Source organism: Pezoporus flaviventris, unplaced genomic scaffold (genome assembly GCF_033815535.1).
Source record: "Pezoporus flaviventris isolate CSIRO_AGI_PZ_B2104156 unplaced genomic scaffold, CSIRO_AGI_Pfla_v1 ptg000023l, whole genome shotgun sequence".
Taxonomy (NCBI): domain Eukaryota; kingdom Metazoa; phylum Chordata; class Aves; order Psittaciformes; family Psittacidae; genus Pezoporus; species Pezoporus flaviventris.
In genome coordinates, this window is record NW_026892571.1 from 17039703 (window position 1) to 17060817 (window position 21115).

The window sequence follows — 21115 nt, forward strand, 5'->3', positions numbered from 1 at the left end:
CCCCCCGACCAAGAAGCTCCATTTCGGAAGGGATGCAGCATTAACCCCCGCTTTGTCCTCCCCGAGGAAGGTTTAGGAGCGAACACACACAATGGCCAGGCGCCGCTGTGGAGCCCTTCACGGAGGGACGAGGCTTACTCCACAGACAAGCAAGACTCCCACACGGCAGCCAGCCGCCGCGGGGGCTGGGGAGCCTTATCCGCCGGGCTGCGGGGAGCCGAGGAGGCGTTGTGGCAAAGCGGGGGACCCCGCACCGCTGCCGGTACCGAGCCGAGGACCCCCCCTCACAAAGCGGGTCCGTGAGGGGAGGAGCCCCGCGAGGAGGAGGGCGCGCGTGGAGCGGCCGTTGGACGCGAGGGGGGGAGTGGGATGTGACGCGCGGGCGCGCAAGGCATTGTGGGAGCTTGGCCGCCAGCCCGTTGAGCCGTTCCCGTTGGCCCCGCAGGCGGAGCGGAGGTAGCGGTGGAGGCAGCGGGAGCGGGGCCGCCGCCGGCCCACGGGAGACATCTTTGCCGCCGGAGGCCGTGCTGTAAGTCACTGCCGCGGGAGGAGCGCCCGCGTTAGCCTTGGCTGTGTGGGGAAGGAGGAGGAGGTGGGGGTGCCGGGATGGGTTGTGAAGGAGGTGGGGTCCTGCTCCCCTTCCCCCCGCCTCAGTCCTTCCCTGAGGCAAACCGGGGCCCGCACCGTGCGCTCTGTCGGTTCCGCCGCTTCTCGTTGCGCCTCGGGTGAAGCCGGGAGATCCGCCCCGCTCCCCGCGAAATGGTGGCAGCGGGGTTCTGCCGGTGTGGAGTCCGCCGCGGGGCCGTGGTGGCGGGTGTGGAAGGAGCGCAGCGGGCTCCGGGCAGGGTTGGGGGTGCTGAGCCGCGGCCCCTCGCCTCTCGCCGCCTTTGCACGGGCGCGTCTTGAGTCTTTCCCACCGCGGGCCGTCGGGCAGGAGACCGTGATGGGGAGAGACCGCGAGTGAGAAGCAGCAGGACGTGTTTTCAGTGTGCTTCACTTTGGGATGAAGACGCTGTGGCGTGAAAGTTACCTGCCAGATGTGAATGACTTCGTGACAAAACAGCCAAATCCCGCTTATTAAAACCACAAGCAAAGGCTTCAGAGATTGGTGGAAGTAAATATTCAGCTAGAAACAGGGTCTCTTATTCTTTTAAGACTGTCACTTCTTGTATAGCCCGCAATATGTCTGCCTGCAGGATCTGAGCAACCTATACGGACTGTCTGGGTGTGGGTGTTCCTCATAGGGGACTGCAAGTACTGCAGGGCGCAGGTGGATGCAGGTTCCTAAGGCTCTGCACAAGGCATAATGCAGGAGCGCCTGGATTTAGACCAGACACTGGTGTGTTTCTGCGTGTAAAAGACACGGAGGGGAACAAATTGTTCCTGTAACTTGTATCTTTCTATAATCCTTTTGTTTCCTCTGTAATCTTTAAAAGTAAGTTGCAGAAGGGGCATGAAGGCTGCTGAAGCCAGCTCGTATGTGAGTAGGGGTGATGTAAAGCTGAGGTTGCTTCGTTGTTGTTGATGGAAGGAGACCGGCTGTTGAAATATAGTTGGATGATGCTGGTTATTTATCTCTTGACCATACAAACGAACAACCATTTTTTTCCCCCAGGATTGTGTGTGGCTGTCACTTAGCAACAGGTCTGTAGGGAACTTTGCAGATCCTCTGCCTCCCCCTTTCTGAAGAGCAGAAGAAATAAATAAGCTCAGGAGCAAGAGAGCAATTAGTAAAACCAGAACCTGGGTTCTTAGGTATAGCCCAGAGTTACAAGATTTAATTGGGAACAAGAAAGTTACAGTTGCTTTGAAAAGTGTTTCTTACTGCAGTTGGTATGGGATACTTTGTATCTACTGGTCCATCGAAAACTACCCGATGTGTTTGGGGTTTTGGCCAGTTTTTAAGTGTTCTGAAAGAACGGAATTACAAGTTGTTTACTTAGTAAGGGTGCATTATTTTGCTATGTATCATAACCTTTCACACTGAAATCATCTATATCTTCTGTCTTCCTAAAGAGTAACTTTGTTTTGCTGTGTGTAAAGCATACCCTTCTGATTACCAGTAAAGCCAAATGTTGACAGTGTAGATTAAGCCATAAGTGGTCTAAAAACTAGCAATAAGACTGGAATTTCGCTAATGACATTAACATAGAGTTCAAGCTTAAACACTGCTTATTTTATAGATCAACATTAGCAAAAAAAGAAGTCTACCACTGCAAACTTAGCCTTAAAAGAAATCAGCATGTTGAAATTTGTCCTTGGGAGCTGTTTTGTTCTGCAGGTAAAATCCCAGTGCACAGCAATGGTATTCCCTTGATAAGATAGGTGATTTAGTCAGAGTCCGGAAGAATGGTCCAAATCTTGTGCTTTCAAAGAAGTTCACAAGTATTTTTGTGCAAAATCCTTTTCATACATCCTTGATCCTGTCAACCAGGATCAAAGCCTGCTGTCTCTTCTGCATAAAAGGTAGTCCTGCCCCAGTGAGATTATGAAGTAGGGATAAAGGAACAGGAATGGGGAACTTATGCCCCAAGAGATAAAAAGAGGCTTCAGAGAGAGCCTCTCTTGGGAGGGGGAATATCGACCCAGTGGGCAGCACAGTGAGCATTAGGTTTTGTCAGTTCAGTGCTTCCTAGTGGTAAAATCAGAAGAGAAACATGTAGCGTTTGTGGAAAACTTGCTTGCTTCTTGGGGAAAGATGCTATAAACACATCAAGAAGCTCCAGTTTCTTACCCAGGCCCTTTCCGAAGAGAGGATGATATGATTCAGATCATGGTCCTTGCTCCAAAAGGAATGATGTTAGAATCATGCCATTAATGGTCTCCTCAGCAGATTGAATTTTTGCATTCCCTGCCTCAGCAGTATAGCATCTAAGTTTCACTCTGCATCTGGATTTTTCCTTGGGAAGCATGCACATGAATTCTTTATTGCATTTTGTTTTCTTCCAAAAATGTCAAGGGGCAAAGAAGTTTTCAAAACATTCTTTAAAACACTTTTTCTGAACATCAAATTCATGAATGGTCCAATCATTTAAGGTCCTGCATCAAATTTTATGCTTCCTACCTAGCAAACAAAATGCTGTAGTGTACAAGTGGGCTGGATTTCATGCAGTGCTCCCAGCAGTGGTCAGTGAAGACAATTGTATTTACATTTTCCTGACTATTGGTGGCAAGATGCCCAGCTAAAATGCTTGTCATACTCCCAGTACTGTTGTCAGTGGAGGTTTGCACCTTGAGGGGATATTTGTTTGGGGCTTCAGACCCATTGTGGAAGATGGGGACTTTTGCCAATTTAATACAATTGTGCAGCAGTATTTTGTTTTGCACACAGATTTGGGGAAAACGTTGTTCTTTTCCCCATCATTTACATTATGCTATGGGAATTCTAGTTTGTAACAGAAAGTACAAGTATGCCTATTGGGCATTCCTATATGAGGAATGTTCTCTCAGTTTTCCAAGTGAAAATAAATCTACATAAGGTGCTACCTTTTCAGGTGAGAAATTAACGTAATGCTGGAAGGGCTGTTTCACAACCAGTTTTGCTCCTCTGTCTGTTTCAAACCACAAAGAGTTACTGCTTTGATAAAACACTTAAGCTAGAATTTGAGATCCCATCAGATCAAATGATAAGGGAGTGATTAGCTCTTCATTTATTACCATCCTACCTATAAACCACATTCACAGGCTGAGATGCTGTTGTGCTAGGCAGATGTTATTAGAGACCATTTAATACCAATTCCATAAGCAGTGCACTTTGTAAATATGCCAGACTAGCTTCTGATTAGCCAAGGACAGAGCAAGTTAGTTGTCAAAGCAAATTCAAATGCACCTTTTCCAAAAGTGTTCAGTGAGCAGCTCTTATTATTGAACATAAATAAAAGGAAGAGAGAATGGCAGCATTTACTTGTTAATCTTTTGAAACAGTGTAAAGAAAATAGCATTGCAGTTAATCTCTTGTGATATAAAAATGAACTTTCCATCACAGTTTTTGTCCTGGAAAGAAGAGAAGAATAATCACTATATCTTAGTAATTTTTGTACTATAGTAATGTTCTCCTGGATTTCACTACACTTACTGATGTGATGATGTAGATATAAATTAGATCATCTGTTTGCTGAGTGTGGATAATACACCAGTGTAAGCCCATGAGGCCAGGAGCAGCATTCATAGTAATTCGTTAAGTCATTAAGAACCACTACCTGAAAGCCATTAATAGCAGGAGGTTTATTACTGCTTCTTTGATGAAGGTGTCAGATTGACTGAGCTAATGAAGTACTGGTATTTGGAAATCAGGTACCACTTTACCAGGATGTACAGACTGTACTTTGATAGGGTTTTAAACCTTTCAGAAAAACAGATGCCTGTGCGCATTTTAGGAAGATGGTATTTGAAAGTGTGATTTAGCAGAGTATCTATCTTCACACAGGAACAGCCAGCCAATCAGAGTTACTACAGAAAGAAAATGTTAATCCTGCAGCTTTCATCACTACACCTTAATATTACTTTGTTTCTTAGAAAATGCATTTCTGGCTTGCAGAGATGTGGCTGCAGAGCAGCTTTGTAGCTTGAAACTTTGCTGTGAGCCAAACTAATATATCTTCAAATTCTCATTCTGTGAAGCTCGCTGCAATCTTGACAGGGTTTTCCAGAGGCTATGACTCAGGTGCTCAATTCTGCAACTAGGGCAAGCTGTGTCCAAGCGTGACAGAGCCATTGAAGAGCACAGGGTTAAATTTGATTGAAAGTCGCAAGCTGACTCCTCAGTGATAACCCCTCCTTATCACAGTGATAATTTAGTGAACTGTCCCATTAAAACAAAATCATTTTAGTGTCAAATCTTTGAAGACTTTGCAATGTATTTGATAAAGTTTCTCAGAAATTCCATGGCAAGGGCAGGAAGGAAAGGACTGGTGCATTGACAGTCCCTGACAGTGATTTGTTTAATTTTTTTGTCCTAATTACCCTGCTCAAATCTTGTCTGAACCATGGCACGTGTGATAAGGTTCCCTTTGGTTGCCTCCTTCATCTGCTGGCTAGCAGTGACTCAGCACACAGCTCTGGTTCACTAACGTTGGCAGCATTCCAGAGTTTCTGGCGTTACAAAGATAAACCTTTTGAGAACATGTAAGGCACATGATTTTCTTTGGTTTTTGAACTCTTGCCATGCTCCTCACATTGAACTTTAATACATTTTTTTGGTAACAGTTGCAAGTGAAATCTTTTCCCTTTCCCTTCTCTTCTGCTATGGAGAGCCAGGAGTAGAGAAGAGACTGGAAGATTGTTAGGCCATCCCTCAGCTCGAAGGTAGAACAGAAAGGTTCTCCAAAGTAATGATCTTGAATCCATAATTAAGCCCCAAAAGGGTCTTCCATGAAAGGCCCTCTGTTTCTCCCCCTTCTGAAGTACATGGTTGGCAAAATTAAAAGTGGTACTTAAAACTTAATCGGAATTTCCCTCCCTCCATCCCCAACATCTAGCAACACAATGATTGACTACATGTAGGAGTGGGGTCCATGAGACAGGAAGCTCTGAAGCTCATCTTTATCACATTTTACAAATAAACTTTCAGCTAGAAAGCTCTTTAATGTACAGTGTAAGAGGATCAGGTTAATTGTCAAGATAGGTCCAGGGTTATCCTGAATATTAATGAGAGGAATGTGACCAGGAGTATAAAATAGAGAGGGAAATAAACCTCTAGAATTTGCAGAAGTGATAAATAAGCTTATTATGAAAGAAGAAAATATGCCATTTTATATATGGGGAGGTGTTAGATAGCTGCAGATGACAGAAGACTTGAAGGTACTGAGTAGAAATAGTATGTTAAAGGGAAGAACCTCTGGACATCAGGTGAAAGAGGTTGGAAATCAACAGCAAAGTGTTTTGCTCAAGGGTGATATAAGGGAGGTCAGTTTAGTGTGACTGATGATGACAGTATGTTAACAACAAACTTAGCATTGCTCTGGATAGGTGATATGTATCCGGAGACAGTGATATACAGTACCCATTTATCTCAGTGTGTGAAGGAACCACTTCCTTCTCTATGAATAGTCGTTTTCTTGGAACTAAAAATGAAGGGGCAGTGCTCTTTCATCTCTTCCTGTCTCCAGCTACAGCACAGCTGTGTGTGTCCCAATTGGATTTTTAGATTGGGTGAGTTGTACTTCCTCCAGCTCCCTCAAAGCCTCTTTGGCAGTAATTTGGTGTTGCTACATCATCCTTTGATCCAAATATTACAGCAGCTGGTGGCTAGATCACACTCTCCTAAAGGGGAAAAAAACCCCACAACATTAGGAAGTAGTAATTTACATGTACTCTTCCAGTTATTCTGACTATCCCATAAACTCATAAGCCACATGGTTCATAGAAGCTTCCTGCTTGCAGGTTTTATCTAGAAAAATCAGGGGTTTCATCGTTTGTGTATCAGTTCCAAAGCAAAGGAATTATGGGGGAAGCTAGAAGCACAGTATTTCTAATGCCTGCTTTCCCTCACTCAACATTTGTGAGGTTAGACATGCCTGATATTGATGGAAATGGAATATGAACTGTGAAAATAATTTCTGGCAGAAAGTCCATAGCCAACTCAAAACCACACCCAGCTTCGTGCTAACAAAGAACTAACTAGAGGAGAACACACTATTAAATGGAAGGGGTTTTGAAGCCAGTTGTGCTTTCCAGTTAGTTTCTCAAGGCAAGAAAATGGGCTTTTGTCCTCTTCATCATAGAATAATAGTTATTACAAAGCTGAGCTCACAGCAGAGCGAAGGAGAAGGAGCCCTTTTGATGGCTTCCCCCTTCTGCAGTTTCCTGTCTGTTTTCTGACATATTTCATAAATGTAGCGTGACTTTCATCTGAGCTACTAAGATGGGATTGTTTTCTTTACCTCTATCAAGCAGTAAACCCATTGCATTTATTTTAATTAATGCGCTATGCAAGTACAGACTCTTTCATAAGTGGAGCATGGAAGCAGAAAGCAAAGTGATGTTTGATACATTTCTTTAGTTATCCTGAGTGGTCCTCGTTGACAGTTATGTAGTCTGAATGCTAGTGACTCACTGAGATGTAAAAGACTGGAGGACATGTCAGCACAGAACAGAAGTTGCAAAACTGAGAAGTGGGGTTGGTGAACGTGTTCTGCTTGCCTCATTGTGGATTCAGATGTATGGCAAATACAGTTAGGTTCATAAGGAGAGAATGCAGAATAAAACAGGAAACCAGAAAGGCAAAGCAGGCTTACAGGGGCTCCATTGTGGAGTCTGCAAACACACCTGCAGATTTGCATTTGTATTAGGTAGGATTTGTGCAGCAAGGAATGAACAAAGATGCACAGAGGTACGTGCATCACTGATACATGCCTCTGGTTTCCTTAGAGTTCAGCCTCAAGGGAGGGAAAGGTGGGGACTGTCTCCTTTCCTCTGAGTTAATTTCAAAACCTAGCACAATGCCTAAACCTTTAAAGATACTTTGAGAGTTTGTAAACCCTCCACCTCTTTGGATTTGTCAGCTTCTATTTACAGTCTGAGCAGAAATGAAGGAGAGAAAAAGAATATGCTTGACAGCTGTATCAGCAGTAGGACATCTCCACTGAGATGAACTGAGATACAGTTGTCAGATGTGCTGGGTGCTTAAACCACCGTTATGTTAAGGAAAGGTGGCAGATGGAAGTTCATCAGCTTCCTAGAGGGCATGTTGAAGCAGTATGGTCATTGATGTGGAGGTAGTTGGCTCAAATCTAAAGGGATTCATTTCAGATCTATCTAAAAATAGAACATTTAGTGTATAGGAAATGTGTTTTGCTATGCATAGGCTTTGTTCTATGAATTCATACGTGCTTGAAAAAGATCTAGTTTTTTGAAGAAGGTGAATCCATTTTATGCAAGCCTTAGTGGGTACAATTTTTCCTAGTTAGGAACATAGTTATTCATGAGCATAACAGTCCTACCACAGCTGTTCAAATGCCCAGTCAGGAGTTTTTCCCAGAGAGCAAAGGGTTGTGTCCTTGCAGAAAGCATTCTCCACTTTAATGCGGAAGCTCTATTCTGCATTAGGTAGTTATCACACTGTGCTGCATTAATGGTACTGGCTTCTATCTGTTAGGAATTTCAGAAAAGTAATTCCAAAGCAAATTTATATGAAATAATTTCTCTGGCCTATATATTTACTGTATAAATTTATGCTGGGATTGCAATGGCAAATAACTTTCCACAGGATGTTTATTTTAGGTTCTTATATATACTCTAAAAAGGCAACTTGTCTGTATGTTTTAAGCACCCCAATGCATTGCCTACCCCAAAATACTGCTCTATCTAGAAATTCAATATGTGATATTATAGCATCAGTCCTTATTGATAACCTTTCATTTCTATTTTGTTTCCTTCCTAATATGTAGAGTGCTGTTCCAGAGCCAACACAGACAAAATGTCCAGCAGGGGTGGAAAGAAGAAGTCAACCAAGACTTCCCGTTCCGCAAAGGCTGGGGTCATATTCCCTGTTGGAAGAATGCTACGTTACATTAAGAAAGGCCATCCCAAGTACAGAATTGGTGTTGGTGCTCCAGTGTATATGGCTGCTGTACTGGAATATCTGACTGGTAGGTTTTGCTGAACAATGTGAAAGTAATAATACAAACTTAATTCTGCACAAGGAAAATGAGAAAGAGCCTCTGATTTATCGGTGACTAAGAAGTTGTAGCTGAAGTGCATGCTTGGTGATCACACATCTAAGCCAAAATCAGGGTATCCCCTACCCTTGCCTCAGCTTGGAGGGCTTTTGTGCATTCCAGCACTGCATCTGCTTTGACATGTAAACACTCTTCTTCCACATAGGCAGGCAGAGGGATTTGTTAATATCAGTGAATAAGGGCTGGGCTTACAGCATTGCAGTGCTTCCTGCTTCAACTTTGTGCCTGGTGGCTTTGCTTGGGTTACAATTGTCTGTTAAGCATATACATTCCTTTTACATAGAGAGTTTCTCAGTGTTTATTTACCCAGGGCTGAGGTTGCTTACAGTGTTGTTTAATGTTGAATTTACAGATTATTTTTGAGACTGCATATGCTGCTTCCAGTTTGTTTGCTTGAGTCCGTGTATAAATGCGCACTGTTGTTCTGTCCTGCATCAACACAGCTTATTTGCTTGCATGTGTAGTCCTTTTATGTTCCTCTCATCACATGAGAATGAGAACACCTTAAGTCATTATCTTCTCCTCACAGTACCTTCTTGGAGGAGAATGGAACTGCTATTTTTCCTCCGTTTAGAAAGGAGTTTCAGAGGAAGAAAATGCTTTGCCAAAGGTGTACACAACTAGACATGAAAGTAAAGATCTTTACATAACAGTTCTCTAAAAACAAAACTTAAAATATTGGATTTACCCCACAAACAACGATACAAAAGTATTCTTTTAATGGAAAACTAACCCCAACTGCAGTAGCAGCAACATATGGGCGTTTTGCAATATTGGCTTGTTTAAAAAAAAATAAATTCCAAAAAATGGATAAGAATAAATCACCAGTTCAGTCACATTCACATGGCCAGATTGACTTCTAAGTGTATACCTGTAGGCTAGACATCTAGCAAAAAGCACAAGTGGTAGGTGGATTACTGTTTGGATAGAGATGCTGTTAGCATGATGAAGGAAAAGCTTGAATTGGATCTAATTTCTCATAGCAGTGTTTCTTTTTCCAGTGCATCTGCTTACATCAGTGTTTTGATTGTAGCAGGTTCAAGTGTTTCAAGGGAGAGTAGTCTATGAGCTGTTACAGAGTCTCTGAGAAAGCAATGCAGTTTATTCTTTCTTTGACTTAAGCACATTGTAGCAAGATGTGGTTTAACTTTGCTGGAAGGAGCATTTTAAACTGACGTGACCCTACTCTTAAGACAATTTTAGTTACATCTTATCATGGATATTGACATTGAAGAACAAAGTAGTCTATTTTATTATTTCTTTTTTTTTGCTGTGAAGTTTCTTCTTCCCTTAAAGATGAAGATTGGTAATATTAGAGAATAATAGAGAAGCTGTTTTCTGTAAGGTGTTCATATCACATTATTGAATTTTCTTAGCCATCAGATACCTTTCTTATTTCCTTCACTTGTCCATGCTCACAGTTTTCTTTATTTGGGCCTTTTATTTCAAAGAATTCTTTTAAACTTCCTAGATGGCCTTAAAAAAATTAACATTTCCTTCAGCTTGGTTCCTGCTTACAGCAATAACAACTCAAATAAAATGCTTCTTAGGGTGAAGGGTGCTTTGAATGCTGCCCTTTTAAAGAAGTAGAACAATACAGGTGAGCTTCAGCCACTGCTAATGAGCAGCACATGGTATTGCTTAACTCTTTGATTTAAAGCGTTTACTAAGTTACTGGTGGCTTGGCCAGCTGAGAATAGGCTGGGAAATGAAGGTGTTTCTGTAACTGCTGGGCATCTTGGGAAACTGTCTGAGGAGGTTAACAAGAAGCTGAAACCACTTGCTTCCTTAAGATAAAGGGGGAAGGAAAGCTAAGGGTAAAGGTACCTTTTTTTGTCTGTTTTTGTTTTCTTCCTTTAAATATGTTTAAGCTGGTTTTGTTGGTTGGGTTTTTTGCCTCCTCTGAAGGCAAGGTAGGTAGGCTTAGTATTTTGTGTCTCAGGGTTTTCTTTCATTCTTGTACATAAATGCATCTCAAAAGCACAGATGCTCTTTTCTTTCCTGAGTTAGCAATAGCTCTATGGTTTATGACTGTTTCAGTCTGGTGGTTTTAGTTTTTTTTTTCCCCCTTTCTCTTTCTGTAAGTTTTTCACACACTATGTAGTGTAATTGTTTTTGCCTTTAATGCTCAGTATGTTTTCTGAACTTCGGGTCATTTATTTTTTCCAGTATAATTCAGAAACACTCCCTTGAAATGGGATGCTTGGAGCTTTTTTGTTTGTGTTCTTTCTTACCTCTTGTTAGTTATTACTTCACAAACTCAGAGAAATCCTGACTTCTCTCCAGGAGAGCTTTTAAAGGTGATCATGCCAGCACATGATCTGAGACTAAATCAAAGCATTTCAACCATTTCAAAGTAAAAGCAGGAACGTGACATAATAGGAAGGAGACCATGTGAAGTGGCATGCTAATAAATTGGCTACATCAAAAACCTGATCCTGTGCATTCAGGAAGGAGAGAAGAAACATAAAATATCAAAAACAGTTGTAGGAAAGAAGAACTTCAGAAAAGACCATGAGGGGAAATGGCAGGGATGTGACCTAATAGAAAGGAACCTACCAAGGTTTGAAAACAGTCTTGTGTGTGTGCAGAATACAGTACTGATTTTAATCCTTTAGAAGATGAAGTGCTAAATTTTGCTGCCTTTGCTAAAGCAAATTTAACTCTGTAAATCTGAAATTAGCCCATAATGTGCTCAGATCTGAAGTTTTGGTTTGGTTCAGTTTGGGATTTGAACTTCTATAATGCTTCCAGCTCCTCAGACTTGGAGTTCTGTTTGGGATCCATCTGTAGTTGTGACTTTATCCACTTGGTACTTCGACATGGTACACTGTTACCATGTGTATACAGCCACTCATTAGAAGTGAAAATATATGGTCTCTAATTCCCTGTAGTGCATGGGCCCATTTGTAATGTAAGCTCTTCTTCAGTCTATGGCAATGAAATGCTTTTTCAAACTACATTTATGCTGTTCTTACTTTTGTGTTTGCCTGTTCGTACACAGTACAGCTCCACTAGCAGGAGCACACACTGTTTTAGCACGTAGGAATTAGTCTGGTTGCTTTAGTTGCTGTGAACTAAAAAATATGTGTCTTTGCTGTGCTGAATTTCAGTTGCTTAGCTTCTGACAGCTTCATCTACAGGGGCTGGCTGCAGTGCATCTTCCCTGTGTTGTCTGTTATAGTAACTTCAAAAGTAATCATAATAAAACTACTGTGTTATTAGATGTACAATTTGTCTTCTGGCCTTCAGCTAATAAAGTCGTTTTCTTTATCTTCCATTTAAGTATACTTGACATAAAGAGGCTGCACAGCAAGTATTCTCCTCCTATTACTTATTCACTAAAGGTTCTTCTTCCTTACAAGTAATATTACGGTGTAATTTTCTCATCAACATACTCAGTGTATGCAGTTTGGTTTCTTCAGCATACCACCTGCTTATTCTTTCCTGCTTTTCATCTAAGGAAATAAAGTGTAATGTCCACTGTAAACAGGATGCAAATGTCTATTCATGGGTGAATGTGCAGAAGGTACCTTTGAATTTTACCAGTATTGAAGCAAGTGTATGTACTTCCTTTCTTTAGTCTGGAGGAACAGTGTGGATGCTGATGAGCTAGAATGCAAAGTTCTTATTTCTTTGCAGTAGCACTTCATGCAGTGCTGCCTGTCTTGCAGGGATTAATCAGCATATTTGATTACTTTCTGCTTCTACTGCAGAACTAATCTTAAGCATTATCACCTGCTTTAAGATTGTTTGGTGTTAGTAATTGCTTTTGTCTTCTTTTGTTATTGTGGCACTTGTTTACAATGGTTCATCTCTTATTTATCTTCCATAATGTGTACTGCAGAAAACTGCAATCCACTCCTTATTTGCTCTGCAAAGTAGTTCATCAGTACCAGTTTATGGGAAGAGAAAAATACTAGGTCAGTCCAGAGGATGGCCACAGACTTCACACAGATGGAGTTGTGTGGCTTGTATTTGTCAGAACTGGTGAGCCATATGTGTAATCAGGTATGTTTCTTTCAGATGTATAGTTTGCACAAGTTACAACCTAGTCCAAACTTTCTTACTAACTGAAAAAGATAGTCCTTTGCCCTTAAAAAAGAGAAATCTCTAGAGCATATTTAAAGGCAGCAAGAACCAGGCCTGCAAGTGATTTCTGCTCTCCCTGGCCCCCATCGTCTTCTCTCCACTGTAAATAATCTTCAATTGCCAAAGTGTCATAGCAGATGAGGAGAGGGAGAAGTTTATAAAACAGCAGGAGAACAGGAATACAGAAGAAATGAGACTTTGATTTATATTTGTCCTGTACACAGTGAAGGAAGGTAGGAGAAAATGTTAAATGTCTGTTTTCTCCATTAGATTTTTCTTTCTCAACTGAATTTTTATTGCCCGTTGTGTACTATTGATCCTGTGTTTTGTTCAAGTGTAAAACAAGCACCTTTTGAATGCCACAGGTAGAATTGTGTCTGAGGCATTCTGGTACTTTCCCGAGTGTTTCCAGGCTTTGTGATGACACCAGAAACCCTTAATGGAGGTTCATGTGCTGAAGTTCAGTTCGTTGCATTTTCATCTTGATTAATTTTCGATGTGGAAAACTTTAAGCCAGCTGCTGATAGTCTGCAAAATGAAAGTCCTTCCTCAATGCAGGAAGTTTCAGATGCTCACTTTCCGATGTGCAAACTGATCAACTTGAACTGCTTTTCACCTTTCGTGTTCTGCTTGCTGCTGAAAACTTTTCCAGGGTCACAGAGGAAAACAATGCTTTGCCCTGTTTGTCAAAGCAAATGTACTGCTGAACTTCTGCTTGGAAGCAGAGGGGAGCTTAGAGGTCCACAGCAAAAAAGCATTAGGTTAAAAGCAGGTTCAAGTTCCAGGCACTCTGAGGCTGCCATAAATAATGGTCCTTAGGGAGTAATGAAATTTAAGGAGATAATTAATTGACAGTATCTTGGTGATACTGTTGAAACACGCATTCACCACCAAGATACATTTCTTCTGTTTAAATGGAAGCACTAGTCCCTGTTATGGTGTTGTGCTACAAACTGTGTCCCAAAAGAGGTTTAAAATAAATTGGGGACTTGTAGGACTTGTGCCTTACTTGAGCAAGCATGAAACTACCTCCTCAGATCCTGTGTGGCTTTAATATGGATCACTACTGCACCTAAAATACAGCAGGGCTGTTGATGGCAAAAACCTCACAAGCAGAGACCTTTTGAGAATGTCAGCATAGCAAAGCTCCTTTGTAACATTCCTCTTCTAGATAAGACTTGTGTCATGAGAAGTGAGATTGTCATGATTGCTGTGCTTGTAAAAAGTGCCTCTTTAGATACAAAGCTTTGCACTGTTAGCAGTTGAATGACCAACATTCTGAACTTACAAATGCATGAATTGATCAGCTTCAAATGAATATAAATGAAGTTTTCTCTGGCTAATATGCCCTGCCTTGGCTCCAGCCCTGTAAACACGTATGCGCCTGTTTTATCTTGCAGTTCCATAAACTTCAGCTAATATCCGACTTAAAAAAGCTAAGCCAATAGAGAATTGCTTACTTGATTAGTTGTCCTAGTGCATTCACCAAGCTACACAGATCAGGATAGATGAAAACCAATAAAAGACAAAGCATTTTCTCATAATAAAAGCCCCATCATTGTATACTGATATGTCAGTATAGATACTTAGTTCAGAGGGATAAATATGTATCAGAATTTGCATTAATAGTAAACCAGGAAATTAAAAGACTTAGGAAGTTAAATAATATTGGATCTCTTACCAAAAAAAATAAAACATGGATGGTATTAAAGTGTAGAAAAGAGCTGAAGTGTGAGGCGCATCAGAAGGCTCTAAGTGGAAGTGGCTTTTGTGGCCTGAACTTGAGTTTTATGTAAACAGCAGTCTGTCATCTGCCTCACAGAAATGCAAAGCTTACAATAACTTGGCACAGTTACAGGTTCTCTTCTACAGGGCCTAGTTTTGATAGAGCTCAGACACTAAAGACTTGGTTTGGGGTTTTTACTGTATCCAATGAGAATGATTGTCCTGTTGAGAGTTAAGGTTTCATCGAGGCTTGTTCAAAGCAGTAAAAGAATTGATTTTTCACTGCATCAGATTTCCATGACTTTGAACCAAGGCTGAGAACTGTTTTATTGGAATGTGTAAGAGGGAAAGTGTTGTTAAATGATTCTACTTTCACTCTTGCAACTGCAGATTCCAGGGGGAGTGGGTGGAATACACAGAGAGAAGAATGCAGGAAACTCTGAACAGTTGTGGTTGATTGGGGTTGATTGGGTTAAAACCTTCCGGAATCATGGAAAATAATTCTGAAGTCAATAAAATCCTGATGGAAGGATGATTAATTTAAAGTACAATAACCAGACTCCTTGTCATGTAGTTGGCTTTGTAGCGAATATGTATTTTCTCAGTGGAATTGTATCAACATCCATTTTTTTTTCATTTCTGGACATTGTTTTCAATTTGGTCCTGAGGAGAGGGAGGCTTCACATGCTTTTTAGAAACCCCTGACTTGTTCCTGTTGGAACTTGTGTGTTCAGGAATTGGCTTGGTGTCAGCACATCACCTGTTAGTTGTTAAGAGTTTACTTTCAAAGCTATGATTTCATCTCCCTGAAGAGAAGATGGACAGAAGGATTCAATGCAACAGCAGGGTTTTAGCCGGAGATGTAAACCAAAAACAGAACAAAAGCATTTTGGGGATGAACTCAGACCAGGTTCAGCTGAGTATTTACATTTATAAAGTGTTACAGCCTGGAATGCATGATAAGCTAAAGGCCTTGTCATTGAGGCTTTAAGGGAGTTATCTTCAGTAATGACCAGTAATATATTGTTTGAAAATGAGGATAAATGAACTAGAGTGGGAGAAGAATGCATTTGCCTTTGTTTCCATCCAGGTCTGTGGTTGCTACTGTGCCTGCTTTGTTTTGGTCTAATAGTAATCTGTTTCATTTTAACCTTGTATGGAGTTCTTGTTCCAAACTGCACCAAGTGTTATGAAATACCAAAGCAATGGTATTCAAGGCAGAGTCATACCACTGCAAAACAGGGAAGTGCAAATAGTGAGGTTGGGAGCTTGGGAGGATGTCCAAGACATGACCAGAGTCTCTGCAAGTAAAGAATGAGGAACTTGCCCTCAAAACTTGCTTCAGGATGAGGTTTCTGTGGAGGCTTTTGGTTGTGTTTGAGTAGGAAATGCCTTGAATAGCTTTTCCTGTGGTCTTATCTCAGGCTGAAGTACAAAGATTCACAACCTGGTTTAAAAACTTTAACTGAACTTTAAGAAACTCAGCACAAGAAAAGCAGTTCTAATTCAAGTGCAGAGACCAGGCTTAGAACAGCTTTCACTACCCATAGCCATCTGCCTAGTTCTGTATGTTACAGAGGGTTTTTTCAAGTGATACAAGAAGTGCCTTTAAGTTAAATTTTAAGAGAAAATTTCGTAACTTTTAAGCCTTTCTCTTCCCACTTTAGTCTTCCACTTAATGATGACTGAAAAGGAAAAGATTAATCATAGCTATGTCTTTTAAATCACGTTGATGTGTTCATCTTAGAGTCAGATTTCGAAAGCTACGCAAGAGCTGTCTATACATGAATATATCCCATGCTGGCATGGCATTCCTAATCAATTTTTTCCTTTCCTAATCATGTACTTCTCCCAGCTTTTTCACTGGATGGTTTCATACCTGCAGTTAAAGCTATACATGTTCTGCTTTTTTTTTGTTCAAATCATTGAAAAGCACGGGAAAAGTCACTTGTGGAAATATAAAGAGTATCTCTTCATATTGACCTAAGATTTTGGTATGTATTAAACTTAAAATATTGAGTAACTTTTATATTTTCCTCATTTAAAACAAAAATAGGGATTTTGGTGTTCAATCCTTCTGTAAAGCGTGTCTCAGAGTTGCCTTTCGCCTGAGTGGTGGTGCTGTAATTATTCTCTAGGGGGGAAATGCCTTGAGTCAATATATGAAAGGAATGGAATAGACATTATGCAACTTCCATCCTTTTTGTGAGGCCTCATTTTTGTAAACTGTTCTTGTTTTGGTCTTCTGGCTGAATAAATACAGGCTGAGTCTGGCCGGGTAGATACAAGCTGAGTGAATCCTGATGTCATGGAAGCTCTTAAAACTTGCTTTTGCCTCAGCTCTCACAAGCAAAGCTTTTTCTCTTGATCCTGTTCAGTTGCAGGAGTTGATACTTTCGTGTTTGTTATTTTGCCACTGTTGGAAAGATTACCCTTAAGGAAATAGAACTCCTCAATGACTCAACCTTTGCACCTGGTAGAATGGCACTTCCAAAGATAGGTCTGACCTAAGAATCGAGATCCAATCTCAATTTTTAAATACCTTTTCCCACCTACTACTCTTTCCAGCTCCACACCTAAATCGAGAATGATTATTCTGGCAATTTGAATCGGCTCCCTTGCAGAGAGAGATTTGACTCTAATTTAAAAGTGGTTCAAAACATGGATGAGAAACCATTTAAATCTTCAGAATTCAAGGAGCGTAAGAATAAAGCTGGCTGCAAGCAAAATACAGGCAAGTAGTCCAGCCCCCATCCAGACCCAGAAAGTGTCCATTTCTAGCATCTGTAAGTGCTCGGATCTGTTGGGTTTGGATGAGGCTTGTCTCTGTCAATGCCAAATCAAAAATTGTTACCTATGTTGGCTTCAGCTCAAACACTTCCCCATCCTTTGCTTTTAAAGAGGGGAGAGCCCCCCTTGGACCAGCCTTGTGTGCACAGCTGAGTTCTGCTGGATCCCTCTGTGTACACAAGCAGTACTTTATTATTGGAGAGCCGAGGAGAAGGCCAGCAGAAAAATTCCACCCTCCATGCCCTCCTCCTGTCTCCCTCTCCCCAAGCTCCACTTTTGCAGTCCTCAACACCAGTGCAAAGGGTTCTGTTCCTGAAAGGGAAGTGGGGTACCTCAACTTCCCTAAAGGACCATTAGAAAACTGTAATTTCAAAATGAGTTTCCTGTCCAAGGAAGAGGGCTTAGCACTTACAAGAACAGTTCTCCACTGTACAAGGCAGACATTTCAGTTTTATGAGGAACAAATAAAACATTCCTCTGTGCTTTACAGGCATAACACTTTCTTAGGCTCTTTAGTTACAAAATGACCTGTCTGCATAGTTATGCTGATCACTCGCAGGGAATAACACGGCCCAACTGTTTTAGCAATGCCTGATGAAGAGAAGGAGTGGAGGTGGGGGAAGCAGAGGCAAACCCAAACCAAAAAGTAGTCTGCTGCTTGCAACAAATCCATCCCATGCTTTTTAGCCATTAATAATGTCTGAGGTACAAACAGAACAACTCCTGATGTAGAGAGGTGAAGATACAGAATCCTTCTGAGGTCAGTAGGGATGCACAGGATGTACTCAGCTTGTCCATTGGAAGGTGAATCAGGTCTTGTGTCACAAGTGGCTGTACGCAGTGCTGAATGCAAACTAAACCACGCATATGCAAGCTGTGGCTTCTGAGAGTATGTGAAAAGGATTATGCCAGCTTAATGCAGTTCTTTGGAGGTGTGGAAAGCATGGTCAGGTTGACCTTACCCTGCTAATCCTGCTTTAAAAAGAAATTAGAGCAATAGTCAGCATGAAATGTTGAGTTTGGGAGGGCTTGGACTTAATATTCTGTCTCATCCTGTAATAAAGTTAATTGTGCTCTTTGAAGAACATAAAACTAGTGAAAGCCTACCAAAATCCTTGATCAAGTTTAAGTGTAGAACCTCCAGAAGCAGCTGTCATAACTAGCTTATTATGGGACTTAGGATGAAAAGTAATTGGAGAATTATGTTAAACTTGGGCTAATGAGAAGCCATCGTCTGTGCTATATAGTATTACTTAAGATTTACTATGTGTTATGGTAAAGGTATGTGGTCATGTGGGCTTTGATTTTAGTCTTTTTCATTTCCAGTTAATGTCTTAATTCAGTTCTATTTGCCTCTACAGCAAGCTTATGGGAGAGTTTTCATGGTATAGTCAGTTGCTAAATGTAAAATCAATATCATAGCCTATTTTAATGTGAAATTTTATTATATTAGCATGTAATAGATGTAAAAAAGAAGGTTTGGGGTTTTTTTTGCTTCCTTTTTCTTCAAACGCCACCGGTTTGCAAGAGGAAATGCACCAAAAGCAATAGTGAAGCACAGTCTGTACAGGAGATGAAAGGTTGGGTATAATGGAGACAGCAGTAGCACATAATTGCAGTTAGATAAACATGTTATGTCACTTCTTGAACTGTTCCCCTGACTTTCTTGTAATTAATAGCATTCTTTGCCTAAGGCTTGTTGAGTAGAAGACAGATAGGAGGTAATGCTGCAGCCTTTTGCTTCATAGATCCTTGCAGGGGAACAAGTTAATCGTTCCTAATTCTAATAAAAGCCATCATCTGCCCAGCTGTTAAATGTGTTTTGTCAGGACTGGAGATTTCTTCTAAGGGATAATTTACTAGCAGCAAACAAACATGATTCATCAATTACTTCTTCTGGACAGAAAGTTCTTCTCAGAGGAAAAAACAAAATCATTGTAGTGCAGCAGCAGAGTTTATATTTTTAGTGTCCTAACTTGGATGTGTGCTTGTATACTTCCATAGTGTTAAATGAGAAACTCGGAATAGCATCTTTCCCAGTGATAAAAGTAGAAGCAGTGCAAGCCAGAACTCATGTTTATGACAGGTTTGAGGTGAAAAAACCTATGGCATTTGTCCATCTAAAACTTTGTCACCTGGCAGGAGAGGGATCCTGGGGATGAGCACACAGTAGCCTTGAGAAGAACATTGTAAAGTCAAGAATTTAGGGGAGCTGCTTTAAAAGGACAAAAAAGTGAATACAGTTTAGACCACAGGACCTGAAGTGTGTATTGCATTCACCCTTCAGGGAGTAAACCTACAAAAAGAAAACTACACTTTTAGAAGTAGGTACCTACTGATGGTATTCTACAGCACGCAGGAATAACATGATGTAAATAAGATATCTATTTGCATGGTTGCTAATAAATAACACATTGATTTCTCTTGATGATCACAGTGTGATTAAAAAGGGGCTTGTTTTTTTTTCCCAGCGGAAATTCTGGAATTGGCTGGAAATGCAGCAAGGGACAACAAGAAGGGTCGAGTCACTCCTAGACACATCCTGTTGGCTGTAGCAAATGATGAAGAATTAAATCAGGTGAGAAAGAACTCCACCGTGTGAAGGCCAGGATCTCCTTTAGGGCTTTTTAAATTGTCTTTCCATATAGCTGACTTGTAACTCAAGATCTCTGGTTATTGAGTCACCCACCAGGAATCGGCTCCTTCCCTCACTAGCACACTGCCTGTGTAACTAACAGCAGCACTCAGCTTAATTACGCATTTCAGGACTCTTAAAATGTGCAGAATGCAATGGGGATGTAATATGACATTTGCTTGCACTATTACAACCACTTATGTTAGAGTTGGACATTGTCATAAACTCTACAAAGACACAGAGAAGATCTTGTAGATGAGGTTTCCTGGGTTTTTTTGTTTTCCCCATTACGCAGCTTAGGGCTCGTTAAGACCTATCATGTTCCCATTGAAGTCCCTCACTGTGACCACAGAATTAAGAGCTCTGGAACTCTTGCAAGTCTGTGACCTTTGTAGATTTCAAGATGCTTTTAACTTGGCCACACAGAAAACTTGGACTTTGTTTTTATTACAGTGCTATGGTGTCAGCCAGAGGCACTGGCAAAGATTAAAGCACCTTTGTGTGAGGTGCTGTAAAAAGGTACTTTTTCCAAACCTTTATATCATGATGGGGAGAATAATATCCCCAAACCACCCTCCTTCTGGCTTTGTTGATAACACTTTCCACTCATCATCCCTTTGTAAGCCTGGAGCCTCACTGAGTTGTGGTTGGAGAGCAGTAAGCACAAATCAGAAGGTGGGAGTACCTGAGGGACTCTGTCACTATTTGTATTTTCCTGGATTGTGAATTAGTCCCCGTTAGATGTATAAGAAATAGGTTAAAATGCTTTTAAATACAGAACATGATCTATTTCACCTCTGCTTTCAAAGGCTTGAATGAGCTGTACACTTTTGATACTATTTTCTTCAACTACATAAAGATTTTTTTGAAGAAAGATTTCCAGGTATAGAGATTCGTACAAATGTGACCCTATAGCTGAGGCTTCTTTTTCTAAGGAAAAAAATAAAAATAGTCTGTTTTAAAAATGCACTTTTAAGAAAATTCATCAGTTGGAACACACATTGGGTTCTCCACAGTGTGGTACCCATTGAAGTCCTGTATGATGGACTTTGGGATCCCATCTCTTTCTCAGAAGCTGCCCTCACGTCTGTGCCTGGGGCTGTCCTATTTTCTCATAGCTGGATAACAGTTTTCATTTCATGGCTTCACAGAAACAGACCTTGTGTGAGCCCAAGAGGCACTGATAGTTACAGGC

At 41.0% G+C, this 21115-nt stretch overlaps 1 protein-coding gene across 5 annotated transcripts in view; it reads left to right on the forward strand.

Moving 5' to 3' along the window:
* The first annotated feature begins 8367 nt into the window (after positions 1-8367).
* The window catches only part of LOC133271162 (core histone macro-H2A.1), a 34203-nt gene continuing 21455 nt past the window's right edge, over positions 8368-21115 (forward strand). For 4 of the 5 annotated variants that reach the window (XM_061457044.1, XM_061457045.1, XM_061457047.1 and 1 more), the window contains exons 1-2: positions 8368-8588; positions 19757-19863. In XM_061457044.1, the coding sequence (XP_061313028.1) occupies positions 8417-8588; positions 19757-19863 (279 nt within the window). In that variant the 5' untranslated portion in view covers positions 8368-8416. The remainder of the gene's footprint in view (positions 8589-19756; positions 19864-21115) is intronic. The other variant, XM_061457046.1, reaches the window with a different exon arrangement.